Below are 13,682 nucleotides of genomic sequence, written 5' to 3'. Positions count from 1 at the left end.
GACTCTACAAGCCTCTACTTGTTATATGAGCCTGGTCAGAAAAAAAGAAACAAACAAAAACCATCTTTTCCTTAGGAGCTAACAGAAGAAGCTGTCTGCTCTGTGATGAGTGAAATGTCAGGAGAAATTAAACACAACACCAGAGTGAGCCCCACCAGAGATGATACATCTTTTGATTAAATGCATTCAGCATCTATCTCTTGATGTATACTGATGCATTACCCTAGGGGGAGGGGTAATTACATTGGTCTGTCACTGCTCTAGTCCCAGGCTCTCTCTGTTACTTTAAGACCGATGATGACAGCGGTGCTCATAGCTTACATATGAAAAAAAAAAAAAAAAGCTGTAGATCATTCTTTTTTTTAAAAGAAAAAATATATATGGTTTATTAAAGTTTAAACAATCCATCCTCCTAATTTCTGCCACTTGGTGAAATTTTGCATGTCACCTCTAGCCACTGGTGATTCTATTCAGTTGACTGTTGAGCACGGCGTAGGATAGATTCTTCTTGTGGACTGGGCTGGCAACGGCAGCGTTAGTTTCCTGCCACTTAGGTTTTCTGCCACTTGGGTTTTCATGGTGGGTGTTCCCCTGGTATTTTTCAGGATCTTTGATGAAGTGATGGGCTGCTTCTGCGATTCCCCACCCCAAAGCCCCACGTTCCCTGAGGCAGGTCACACATCTCTATACGATGAAGACAAGGTATAGTGTGCCCTTTGGGAAGCTGCTTTGTTACTTTAGACACAGGATTTGTAGTATATGCTTTCTTTCTGACTTTGGAACATTATAGGGAAGAATTCATCTTTTTACCCTACTTTATATTATTTAGTTGTATATGCCTCATCAAAGTATTTTTGGGAGCAGATGAAATATAAATTCTAACCTAAAAAAACAAAACAAAACGGTATTAATCTTGGAATCCATAGTGAGAATAGCAAATGGGCTCAGCTAGACCCATTGCAGCTGCCTCTGAGTCTCTGAATGTTGTTTTAAAGACCTGAGCTGTGGTTGCTGTAATTCTTAGCAGTGACTTATATGTTTGCAGAATGCTGCTATCGTAGTATTCAGGAAATTGTGGACATTAGATGGCAGGGAAAAAGAGGCATTTTGTTTAAAACTTTGTCCTTTTATTAAATCCCTTCTTTTCATTTCTCAGTAAAGAGATGATTCTGTTTTTTCCCTTTGAGGTTATTTTCCCATGGTTTGATGCTTCCTTTGTTTGATAAATTGTTAGGAAATATATGATGTGGGAATATGTTCAGATGGCTTCTTTCACTCATTTTGCTTCACATTCTGTGAAGAAATGTGGCAAATGGTTTCATTCCCATTTTATTGGTGAAAAAGTTGAGGATACAGTTGTCTTCAAGTTCATGTCAAGTCAAGATTTGAGGCCGCCACTAGCTAATGCCTTTACTGCCTTATCTTTGAAAAGTTAGGTGTTTTACTTAATTTACTCCCTGTTGTGGATGCTGGGCAATGGTTTCAATTTGGTTATTCGTACTAGTGGGCAAACCAGAATGTCCTGTGTGGTGTATCTTTTTTTCAGGTATTCTACCAAGTACTGTAACTTCTCTCTGCCTCTGTATTAGCTGGCCTCCTAAATTTCTTTGTCTTGTGTTCTTGAGTTACAGGTCCCCAGGGATGAACCAATTCACATTCTGAATGTGGCTATCAAGACTGACTGTGATATTGAGGATGACGGACTGGCAGCTATGTTCAGAGAGTTTACCCAACAAAACGTAAGTCCTCAGTTGGGTGGAAGCTGATGGTGGCCACTTTCTTGCTGGTGTATCCTACCCACCCTTTTATCAGTCGCTACTTATAAGGCCTATCACTGATAATGGATATGTCTTTTACATAGTTCTGCCTATAGGAATAAAATTCCAAAGTGATTTAACAGTACATAATGAATGTCTTATGTCAAGAAATAATAGACCTCAAGTGTTCAAAATATTTTAAGGAAAGTAAGTTGTGTTCCTAAATCTTTCTCAGAGCTCTGTCTTGAACTTCCATTCACCTACTGAATATTTTACCTTTGGTGACTTTATTCCACATGTCTAGGCCCAAACTCCCCCGAGTTTCCTTCTGTGTCCTTCCTCCCCTCCCTTGAAAATAACAGTTACACTTCCATCCTCCTTTCAATTTTGTGTCCCTTGGGTATCTTGTGTTGACATCAAACGTCATAGTTTAAACCTAAATTTCCTTTTTCCTTCACCTCTATATGACTCCCCAACCCTCCCCCCCCCCAAAAAAAACAAAACAAACCCAAATAACAAAACCCTTTACTCCTGGTCATTCAGAAATCATTGACTTCTTCCTTTCGTTGCTGTTCCATTAATCTACCCCTCTACCCACAATCTATACTTGTTTATTTCTATCTGGTCAGTCACCAAGGTCTGTGAGGTTTTTCTTGCAGTGTCTATTACCGTTTCTTTCTTCTCAGTTTCTAAATTCTGGACTGCCATCATTCTAGTGTAAACTCTTGCCTCACATCCAAGGCACAGCAACAGGTTTACTTATGATCCACCTGTATTCCCCTTGTTCTCCCTCCAGTTTCCATCCTGCTCACCTCCATAAAATTAAATGTCCAAAATGCCCCCATATTAAGTTATTCTCCCACTCGGCAATGGTTTTCTCACCCTCACGATACGCTATGTGACAAGCCTTAAAATCTAGTTTTTGTTATATCATCTATTATCTACCAGCAGGTGATCAAGGGGTCTTAATCTACTTGAGCTTGAACTTTTCCCTGTGTGTACAATAGAATAATTCCTGACTAATCCAGCCCCATGGGATTGTGATAAGAGGCAAATGAAAAAAATTTACATAGAAGTTCTTTATAAATAAAAAGTATTATTACTAAGAAATAAATTATTACTACTACTGACCAATTAGAAATGCAAGGAAGAAAATTACATTTTAGTGAGGGCTACTCAAGTCCTCATGAAAGATGAAATTTGAGACAGCTCTTAAAACAAGCAGGAGGTAAGAAGGAAGGAGGGAAAACTTGTGATGCTAGTTCTAGGGGGCACAGATCTAGGTGCTTCAGTAAATAATACATTCTTGGCCCTGGAGTTGCTTATAGTCTAGTTGGAGGGAATGGTTAGGCATGCTCAAATAATAATCTGTAGTTTTATTTCATTGTGACATGATACATGTCAAAGCACCTCTCTCCATCTGCCCTTAATGACAAGACCCACGTGTTTTCTTTGAATGGAAAACACCTAGTTCGTAGCGCTTATTATAAAGAAGTCAGTAGATGTTTTTTAAAATTTAATTTTGCAGTATAAACAAATAGTGCCATAGGCATTCACATCATGCTAATGGTAGCTACTCCGGACGATAATGGTCACTTTGTGCTTCACATAAGTCTTAGCATTTAATCCATTCTTCTCTCACAGTACATAAACTGACTGTGAGATTGTAGTGGCCAACATGAAGAAGGGGTGCTTCCAGAGAAGTGAAGGCACGGGACATGCCTGGGAATTTTTCTTTAGAAATTTACCTTCCTTCTTACCCTGGACTAGTGACCACCTAAAATTAACCTGAGACCAGTGACCAAGGTAACCTCAGCTGGAAGAGACCTACTGTGTGTGGCTGTTGGTTGTGCTGCTTGATGAAGTCATCTACGACTGTTTCTTCCCAGGTTTTGAGGCACTGACTGCCTATATGAGGTTGTTCTGACCTCAACTTTAGGTTTTTTATTATCCTCAGATCCACGTCTTCTATATCATCACACGTTGATTTAAAGAAGCAGTTTCCTTATTTTCACTACATATATTTGTAACATTAACTGGCAATAGGAAATTGCCTTTTCCCTTTACCGAACTTGTAAAGTGAGGCACAGAGAAATCCAGCATCTTTGCATATGGCTTTTTGGAAGGCTAAGGGTACTCTGTGCTGACATTCTAAGCCCAGAAAAGCTATTCACTGCATCAGGTACTGTGCTTATCTCGGAATATTTGGCATTTTCACCTCCTTGGTTTTTTTTTGCAGGGGGGGGGGGGACATGAAAAGGAAGGAAAAGCAATTAAAAAAAAACCTGAAGTCATAACTAGTTTTGTTTTTCAGTTCTTGATCATGCTTCTAGCAGTTCAGAAAAAGTTTTTTTTTTTTTTAAGCACACATTAAACTATCAAATAGGTTGATCCAAATTGTCCAAATAATCTTCCAGTCCCAGCATGTCTTTTTTTCTCTCATAGAAATTAGGATCATATATTTGTAAATGACTTGTGGAGGAGATTGAAGCAGTCAGTGTAAATGGAGTTTCTCCAGGTGCTGACGCCTAATCGCTGGGTAATAGCTGTGGACTTGCTGTGAGACCCGCATTATTACAATGTAATCAGAATCCTGTTGCTCTGCTGTTATTGTCAGCCACTTGTGGAATCTTAAAAGCAATAACAATTTTGATTTTAAATCATGGCATTATTAAAGTTATTTTCTTCCCTTGCCAGAACACAGCTATTGATGCTTGTCTTTGAAGGACTTGGCTGTAGTGGAATTCTTTGTTGGTGTTGGGGAAAAAAAAAAATAACGTTTCTGTTTCTGGGCATGCTGAAAGACAGATAACCACCACAACCCCCACTCAGCTCTGTTCTTTTAAAATAGTTTTTTCTTATTGTAGTATCGATACTTGGTTATTTACACTAATGGTTATGATGCCAGTACAGATCATTTTTAAATGTTAGTAAGCCAAAATTTATTCATATTTGGCCTGGGGATTTATTATTAGAAAATTAATTTTTCCAGTTATCTTTTGTTTATGCTGTTAATTTTATTACTAAGCAGTGCCATAGTAGAAATGGAGAAGTAGGAGGAAAATGGCTCCAGAGTGTGCTTATTTATAAGGGTAAGCTAATTGGGATGTAAAAAATGCATAGTATCATGAAAGTTAAGAACTGATTTATAAACATAGCTCTTGTTTTGAGTTATGTCAAGGAATGTGATCAAACTACAGTCTGAATGTAGGTTGTGAAAGTCCATGTATTTTTTTCTGTTTGTGTTATTTGTATATTCTCTCAGGCCATTCAGATGATGGAATTGCCTTTCTGTTTGTTGCCATGTAGCCACTCTTTGTTAGGGACCTTTAAAAGCACGTCTCTTACTTAATTTATTAACCTGCTTCTTTGTCTCTACTTTGGAGATAAGTGAGCAGTACAGTATAGAGGAAGGCTTAGATGCAAAGGCCCAAGACTTATATAAGGGTCTGTCTTCAAACCGCTGGTCTCTGTTGATTCCTGATATACTGCTTGCTGTGCCAAGTGGAGATGTAAATAACCACTAAGTTTAAAAACCTGTTAAACATTGCTTTTACCAATTTTTAAAGAGAATCTTTAAAAAATACCTTCATGTAAAGTAGGGGGGAAATGTTTGAGAAGAATTGAAAAGTTCAGGACTTGTTATGTTGAATTCTAGGAATGCAGTATCTGATGATAGATAATATCTGTAAATAACAGTGTAGCACCTGAATTTTCTGTTTTATGGAAATTTCTTCTTTTCCCTCTACCTGATTACATTTAGCTTCTATCTCAGTATTAATCTACACAGTTGAATACAGCCCCACCAGGTGTGATTTTATAAGCAGAAATTGTGTTAAGGTCCACCTTGAGATAGATCAGTCCTTATAGAATTTAGGTGACTTCATATAACCCTTCCCTACAAAGTTCTCCTTCAGTTTTGTCCAGATCAATATATGAAACCTATTCCATTGGAGCCAGGTTGAGATTTGTTTATTTGCAAGTTGAAGGTACTGAGACAAGATGTAGAGATCCAAAAAGGGTGCTTACCCAATCAGGTAAGGTCTTTATGAAGACCACGTAGGGTAAAATCGAAGATGAATGGAGATCTCATCTGTCTTCTGTTTTACATGTTTGTTCGTAGAAAGCTACCCTGGTTGAGCATGGGATACGGCGCCTTACTTTCCTGGTTGCACAAAAGGTACTGGTGTGTGAATGATGCCTCTTCAATGTGTCTTACGCTGCTGCTAGAACTTTTAAAAATAAAATATGGAATTATAATCATATGCTTACTTGTAGAATCTATGCAAATAAATAACTTTCTATAAATTTAATCAAGAAAAAGCATTAATTTAGCTCATTGCCTTTTACTTGGTTTGTTTTTAATTTTATTACTGATTGCCAGCTTCTGTTTTTCTTTCTTTTCTGCTGTTCATTTGAAAGGATTTCAGGAAACAGGTCAACTGTGAGGTGGATCAGAGATTTCATGTAAGTAAAAGGAACCACAATGAAAGATTACTTATTGTTTTATCTGTTTGCCACTGATTATTTAAATATATAGAATATGTTTGGGTTATTTAGAAAGGGCTGAACTGATATTTGGTTCTTCTTTTTGAAAGTGTTAAAATGCATCTTCCGCTTCTATAAGAGTGTGCAAGCTGGTGGTGTTTTTTTTTTTTTTTAACCCTATAACGAATTATCAGTATCACTCTAAGAAATAGTTAAGAATGAATAGATGCGTTTATCCAGATGACTGAGGAAGAAGCAGGAACTAACTAGTAATTTCTTGTGTGTACATGGTGAATATAGGGACTCAGTAATCAAGAACTGCAGGTTGAGGGTTCCTGGGTGGCACAGTCGGTTAAGCGTCCGACTGTTGGTTTTGGCTCAGGTGTTGATCTCAGGATCGTGAGATTGAGCCCCCTGTCAGACTCTGAGCTCAGCACAGAGTCTGCCTGGGTTTCTGTCTTCCCCTGCTCCTCCCCTCCACGCTCGCATGCTCTCCCTCACTCTCTCCCTCTCTCCCTAAAATAAATAAATAAATCTTAAAAAAAAAAAAAAAAAAAAAAAAACTGCCAGTTGTACTTTGGGGTCTTGGCTTCCAACCAAAGTTGGATTCAAGTTCTATTATTGAGAATTCTCAGTTCTGAAAAACAGTCATGTATTATTTAAAATGCTTTAGCAGAACCCAAGTTGGTGTTGTCTTGTATTAATTCTAGGAACAGGAAATAAATAAAATTAAGCATTAAATTGCTTGTTCTCCCGTTTAACTGAATTAACTGTTAATGTTTATGAAATTAACAATTTTGTTGAAAAGAGAACTAAGTTAATAGCCTGGCATCTAAACTATGGTGTATCCATGATCATACCTAGTATGATGATACCCATAAGGTCAAAAATCCATTTGCAATCATGATATCATTTTCTAAAATGACTGATTATAGTCAACATATTTGTTTAAAAATTGACCTTAATGTAACTGAGTATGATTCCAGAAGATAATAGGTTGGAAGTCTTAATTTTCCTGATAAGAATTTTGTTTTGCTTTGCTTTAACAATTAAGATAATTAAGTTAGTTTTCAAGCACTGCTCATTTGCAATAATGAAGATAGCGTTTGGGATTCTGGAAAGGACTTTCTAAATTCAAGGACCTATGTGTGATTGCTTTTATCGCTCTTTGTTTATTAGGTCTGTAGTACTTGACATTTTGTTTTCCTTCTCACAGTTCACCTTTTTGGTCTAATCTGTAGAGAAACAAGACAGACTATCCTGCAAGCTAAAGAGCTAAGATTTTCTGAAATGCTTTAGGAAATGTTGTGGACTGCACAACTCCCCTGTGTTATTGATGGCAGGAAATCAAGCGGAGTGCAGATATATATCAATCAATAACTTTAGATAGGAAACTGGAGGCAGTGGAGAAGTATGAGGAGCTTAAGGAGAACCCTGGGGCTTTAGGAAGAAAAATCAGGAGCTTAGAGTATAAAATTGATACTTGGGATAGAATATGGGAGCCCGTGAATAAATAGTATGGCTGGTAAATGCTGATCAGAACTAAGGTAGATGTGCCAGAGCTGAGACCTGGGTTTGGGAAGAGTATTGGGCTAGGTTCTTTTTTTTTTTTTTTTTTTTTTAAGATTTTATTTCTTTATTTGACAGAGAGAATGAGCACAAGCAGGGGGAGCTACAAGCAGAGGGAGAGGGAGAAGCAGCCTCCCTGCTGAGCAAGGAGCCCAATGTGGGGCTCCATCCCAGGACCCTGGGACCATGACCTGAGCCAAAGGCAGATGCTTAACTGACTGAGCCACCCAGGTGCCCCTGGGCTAGGTTCTTAAGTCTTAATGGATATTTCATTTCTCACTGACTTTGGAGTAATATAATATTCTGGGAAATAATAGCGAACTTGTAAAATTATTTTGCTTTTCCCTAATAGTTCAGGTGGAGTCTTCATGTCTATAGCACAGTAACTGGTTTCCTATAATAAGCACTCCATGATAAATTAAAACCCTCCACTAAAACTTCTAAAAAGTCAAAGGGATTAGTTCAACCGGGCATTATTTTTCTTTTGTACTTTCTTACCTCTGAATCTATTGCATGTCCTAGAGTGTATCTACACCTTTAAAACATTTTTTTTTCCTCTCTGCTATCCAATAGGTTAAATAGGGACATGTATAGGCAAAATCTGCTAGGAAACGAGCCCAGCAGCTGCTCTTCCCCAGGAATCATTGTCCAGGTCCTATTTATAGTGACATCAAGTGGGAAATCCATTAAATTATCAAGTGTTTTGTCACCAGTGGAGGAAAGGTTGCTTTAGGACATAGAGAACGTTAAGGTTTAGGTGTGGATTGGATTTTCTCCGAAGAATTGAATGGCAGAGGAGTTGGGGTGTTTTTATGTTAGGCTCCTTAGAAATGGTTAGTGGTTATGCAGGGGGCAAGGGCAACTATTACTGAGCTCCATCCAGGATCTACAATAGCCAGGAAGCCTTGGCAGGAGTTGTACAAATCCAGGGCTCACTCTCACGGTATGGCTGTGAGTTCCTCTGCTGGTGGTAGCTTGCCATTCATGAAGGATGCTTAGCCTCTGTCATGTCATCTGATGTGTGCTTGCCCCATAGTTAGTGTAGTGTGAAAAAGAGGAAGCTTTCTGGGAGTGTTAGAGATGAATCCCTTGATCTCTCTGGCTTCTTGGTAATCCACTGTGATGTATGCAGCCTCCCCTGTTCTACACTGTGAAATCCCTATATTATTGAAGAGAAGAGAGAACGTGCACATGACAGGGCAAGGAGAGGAGGAAGGTTACCAAGTACAACACTGGCTGGTGTGGAATGAGGCCATTATGCTGTTGCATGGTCTTCTGGCTGCTTCAGAACCAGAACCATCCCATGAGCCAGACGGAGGAAAGATTCCTAGAGAGTGTGTATATTGTTAGGTGCTTATTCAGATGCCAGTGAAGGCTGTAAGCATTTGCAAAACTTCCTTGTCTAATCACCACAGTCCCCAGAGAGCTGAGCACTGGAATGTCTGCAGCTGCTGAGTCTTTTAGAGACTCGAAGAACACGGAGCCTGTTCTTCTGAGCTGGCCCTATCCACAAACAGTAAGGAGGCTTGGTCTCCAGGCCTCTAATTAAATCAAGTGCCCAAAACAGGGCCCAAATAACTGCTTAACATTGATATTTAAACAAAGTTTGAGGCAAACCCATCCTAGTAAATATCTCCTTCATATTAAAAAAAAAAAATTGAAGCTTTGAAAGCAAAAGAACAGGGTCTTTGAGTTTCTGCAGCTGAATAAGCTCTCCAGTTTTATGTAGTATTTAAGTCTCTTAGTTTCAGTCACATTTCAGATCTAGAATTCCAGAAAGTGCAGCAGAAGGTGCTGTTTGATTGGGATGTAAGTATGCTTTTTGAAGCTTTCCATATTTTTTTTCATTGCAGTTTTGTTAAGGATACTAAAATGCAAATTTTCAGGATTTCTTCTGATCCTTTGCAACCTAAACAAAAGCATTAGGTCCAAACACGTTGATAAGATTCTAAAATCAGTTTTGCATCTCACTTTTGCTTCTTGTTTGTAAGATTTTATGACATTTAAAAAATTCTGCTATAAGTCACCTAGGAGATAGTTGTAGTTCTGTGGGTTTTATAGGAGTGATTCCTTCTTTAAAATGGCTTGGATTATTTGGGCCTGAAGGAAGAACCCACTATCAAAAATAGTTATCATGGTGAGTAGTTAATTTCTTTAAAAAAAATTGGTATGTCAATTATATCTCAATAAAGCTGGAAAAAATTGGTAGTTTTGTTTGCTGGTGGATCAACTATTAGTTTTTCAGAAGGTTTGGTTTGGGTTTTTGTTTTAATTACAGTCTATATAATTAGTTCTCAGCATGTTGAGGTAAAAGAGAATTGCACCAGCAAGTTTCCAATTTCTTCATCTCATTAGGTTTTTAACACGATTATTAGTATCATAATCAGCTATGATGTTTTCTGTTGCAGGTTTTCACATTCTCTGATTTGCAGGGTGTCTTGATTGGCTAATTTAGGCAAATTATTTTGATTGTCTTGATGATGGTTGGCTGATTAGAACACAGCAGGGGTATAATTTCTTCCTGAGAAATGTTGCATTCTTTTGGTTTTTGGTACCAGAACACTAAGAGGGTTTTTCTTTGTGTACATTAAATTATGATATTTGCCCATAACACTAGTAGAATGCCTGGAAAGCAATTACATTAGTGATGGAATAAGCATGAATGCTGTTAGTGGAAAAATTGGAAGTCTCAGGATGAGGTAGGGCGAAGGAATTTACTACAACTATAGGTCCAGACTTCTGCATTTCTTCTTCTCTGTGTTTCAGTGATTTTTTTGAGCACCAAAAGAGGTGACTTCCTATAAAAGTCTTCAGAACATGTATAGCTTTCCAAGGATCGCTCAATAATCCGAGTTTCTCATCACACAGAACTTCTGGCCATCTCCTGTTTCGAATGTTTCACACTTAAATTGAGGACCTCACTATGGAACTAAAAATTTGTCCAGAAGTTAAAAAAAAAAAAGTTTGCCTGTAGCATCTCATAACACTTTTTCTTAAACTTAATGAAAGTGGTTTTTCGATTTTGGTAGTCTTTGGCCATTTCTGTCAAGAACTAGTCAACCTCTTTCATTGTTGTAAAGAAAGGTATTTCCATTCAGATTGCTTGCTTCCCATGCCTTTCAGTTACTATAAATTTTCTTAATTGGCTGAATAGTAAAGACAGTGTTTTTTGGTTACTATTGTGATGTTTTTGAAGAAAAATGATTTTGATCCTGCATATATACACACTTGAATAAATGGTACACTAAATAAATATTTTAATTAATTAATAGTTCTGGCAGAATAGGGTGTATGCTTTGAAGACTTTATTATCACTTTCCTTCTCTTTCAGAAAATTTCATGGAAGGATTTTATTACCTTTCCTTTTTCTGACCTGTGTTGCTTTTTAAGCTAATGCTCTGAAAGCCATACCTCTCAAGAGTAAAACCAGAACTAGGCTGTATAAAGCCATGAGCATGAAATCTACTGACAACTCAGCTGAACGTCTTCCTGCTTAACCTTGAAGTCATCCCCATGTTCTTCACTATCATTCAGGGGAATTATTTAGAACAAAACATCATCAGTAAAAGATCAGTGCTGTGTAAAACCCACTTTCAAAGGGCTTTTAAAGACCCAAGCCTGGACAGGGGATTTCCTGGGCTTGCTAAACAAGCTCCTAGAAGCCTGTTAAATGCAGTTTTATAGTCAAAATGCCAAGGAAATGTAACGTGATTTATTAACTCCGTAAGCTTTAGTTAAGGTATGTGGTGTAAATACCTGTGGAAAGTATTCAAGAAGCTCTCAGTAAATTCAAGAACCACAAGTTTTCAGCAGTTTTGCTTTGTTTTTTTTCCTTTAAAGCCTTAATTTCTCTTTTTTTAAATCTCCTCAAGGAGAAGTCATCTAAATAAGGAATTTGAATTATGACAAGAGTAGAAAGGTAGTGCCCCCCCCCCCCCGCCCCGAGAGAGAGTGGTAGAAATGAAAGGTTGTAGGCTCTGGCCATCAGAGAGACTCAAGTTCATGTTCTGGTTCAATAATCCTGGGCATATCGCTTGGCCCTGGCTTCCTGAGCTGTAAGATGGGTCATCATGTATACCTGAGAGGTTGTTGAGAGCGTTTGATGGGACGGCACATGAGAGCACCTTCCACCTAGAAGGCTTTCAGTTCATGTTTCTTTCCTTCATGCTTCCTAAAGCTCATTGAGGCATATTTAGGCAGCTAGCTAGTCCTGGTCTTTCTGCCTGTACCAATAAGTGTTTGATTATATTGCACTCATAATGAAGAAGATACCTAATGAAACCTCCTATAGAGGCAAATAGTAATGACTTGATTCCAACACTGCCAGTAGAGCTTCCCATCCGAGAAACAGGAGTATTTGGTGTTAATAAGTTAAATTTCAGAAACTAATGGACTCTGCTAATTGAATTCATCTTTGTTAATTAATAAGGTTCTAGGAAATTGGTTGCTTTGTTGTGTAATGCCCTGCAAAAGAGCAGTAAGACCTAATGACTACAAGTTCACTAGTTCCATCCCATTCTCTCCTATACGTAGAGTGATAGTGACCAAAGGAACATCTTACACTTTCCTTTGTCTCGAAATGTTATTGTTTAAACCCTTGGAATTATTGACTTGAGAGCAAATGTGGAAAAAACATGGGTTGGGGATCCTGTGCTATCTGGCTAGTTTACATTTTAAGAGCTTCTTAAGGAGAAACTTGGGAAATCAGTCCAGTAACTACTATTGCAACGCTGCAGCATAAGGGTATAATGGTTTTATTTGCCAGGTTGTGCCAAATGCAACACCCGGGAAGATTTTTTTTTTTTTTTCACTTGGGAGATGAAAAAAATACGAATTTTTTTTCCCTAGGAGAGGGTAGCTGTTAAAGTTAGGGTAATAGTGTGGTGATTTCAAATTTGGAAGTGGGGTCAAAGTGGTAGTTACCCAGAGGATCATTCATATTCCCTGGGCTAAACTTAGGTAAGGAGCATGTTTTCTAGGAACTGCCTTCTCGATGCATGACTATTTCTATACTTACTATGTGTTTATTCCCAAAGAGCCATATCTGTGAAAGACTGACACATTTTCCCCTTCTTTAATACAGAGAGAATTTCCTAAATTTTTCACCTTCCGAGCGAGGGATAAGGTAAGGACTGATCCCTTCCCACTTTTTTTTTTTTTTTAAATCTTCATTTTGTTCTTAAATCTTATGTTTGCCATGTGCTCTTCTTGCCATTCTCCTTTCTCTAACTGAACTTGTGCTTCCCTTTGCCTTATATGCATCTTGGAACTAAAGAAGACTCCTTCCTAAAAGAGTTTGGTTTAGGAAACAACATATTGAGCTCTCCGGAAAAAGCGATAACTTTCACAATCCGCCCTAGCTTTAGGATGATCCTAACGATATGATGTTAAAGGACTATTATACTTAGTAGTAGTATTCTTGTCACCCACAGATAGTCATTTATACCCAAGTCTTGCTTATGTGCATTTGTTTTTCAATTTTAAAATACAGAATTTCAGAAAAGTGTTGGTTTCTTCCTGTTACTGGCTTTGGCTCTCCCTCTCCATTCACTCAGTTGACCTGTGCTCTGGAAGAACAGTATTTCAGCAAAACATGCAGTAAATGTAAATATAACTTTTTAAAAAGATATATAAATAATTATATATCTGTAGGGATAGAGGATATTCCAAAACCAAATATTTTTGTTTTTAAAAATTATATGGTGTTTATTTGTTGAGTATTTACTGTGTCATTTGTACGGTGCCAGAAATAAGAGGATAAAACCAGGCCCTGCCTGTAAACATTTTAGTTGGGTAAGCCCGAAACACTGGTATGTGAAGTAGCTATTCATATGAAGCAGTCTGGGGTTAATTATCAAAAATGAATTG

The 13,682-nt window shown here is 37.9% G+C and overlaps 1 protein-coding gene across 9 annotated transcripts in view; it reads left to right on the top strand.

The window, feature by feature from the left end:
• ACACA (acetyl-CoA carboxylase alpha) overlaps window positions 1-13,682 on the top strand; it is a 280,609-nt gene that overhangs the window by 165,590 nt on the left and 101,337 nt on the right. For all 9 annotated transcript variants that reach the window (XM_045773207.2, XM_045773206.2, XM_045773203.2 and 6 more), the window contains 5 exons: window positions 606-702; window positions 1,632-1,739; window positions 5,881-5,937; window positions 6,180-6,224; window positions 12,898-12,939. In XM_045773207.2, the coding sequence (XP_045629163.1) occupies window positions 606-702; window positions 1,632-1,739; window positions 5,881-5,937; window positions 6,180-6,224; window positions 12,898-12,939 (349 nt within the window). The remainder of the gene's footprint in view (window positions 1-605; window positions 703-1,631; window positions 1,740-5,880; window positions 5,938-6,179; window positions 6,225-12,897; window positions 12,940-13,682) is intronic.

The sequence above is a fragment of the Ursus americanus genome, chromosome 23, assembly GCF_024610735.1.
Source record: "Ursus americanus isolate L20-20 chromosome 23, mUrsAme1.1.p, whole genome shotgun sequence".
NCBI lineage: Eukaryota > Metazoa > Chordata > Mammalia > Carnivora > Ursidae > Ursus > Ursus americanus.
The sequence above is the reverse complement of the archived record's forward strand: the minus strand, read 5'-3'. Positions and strand labels throughout refer to the sequence as shown.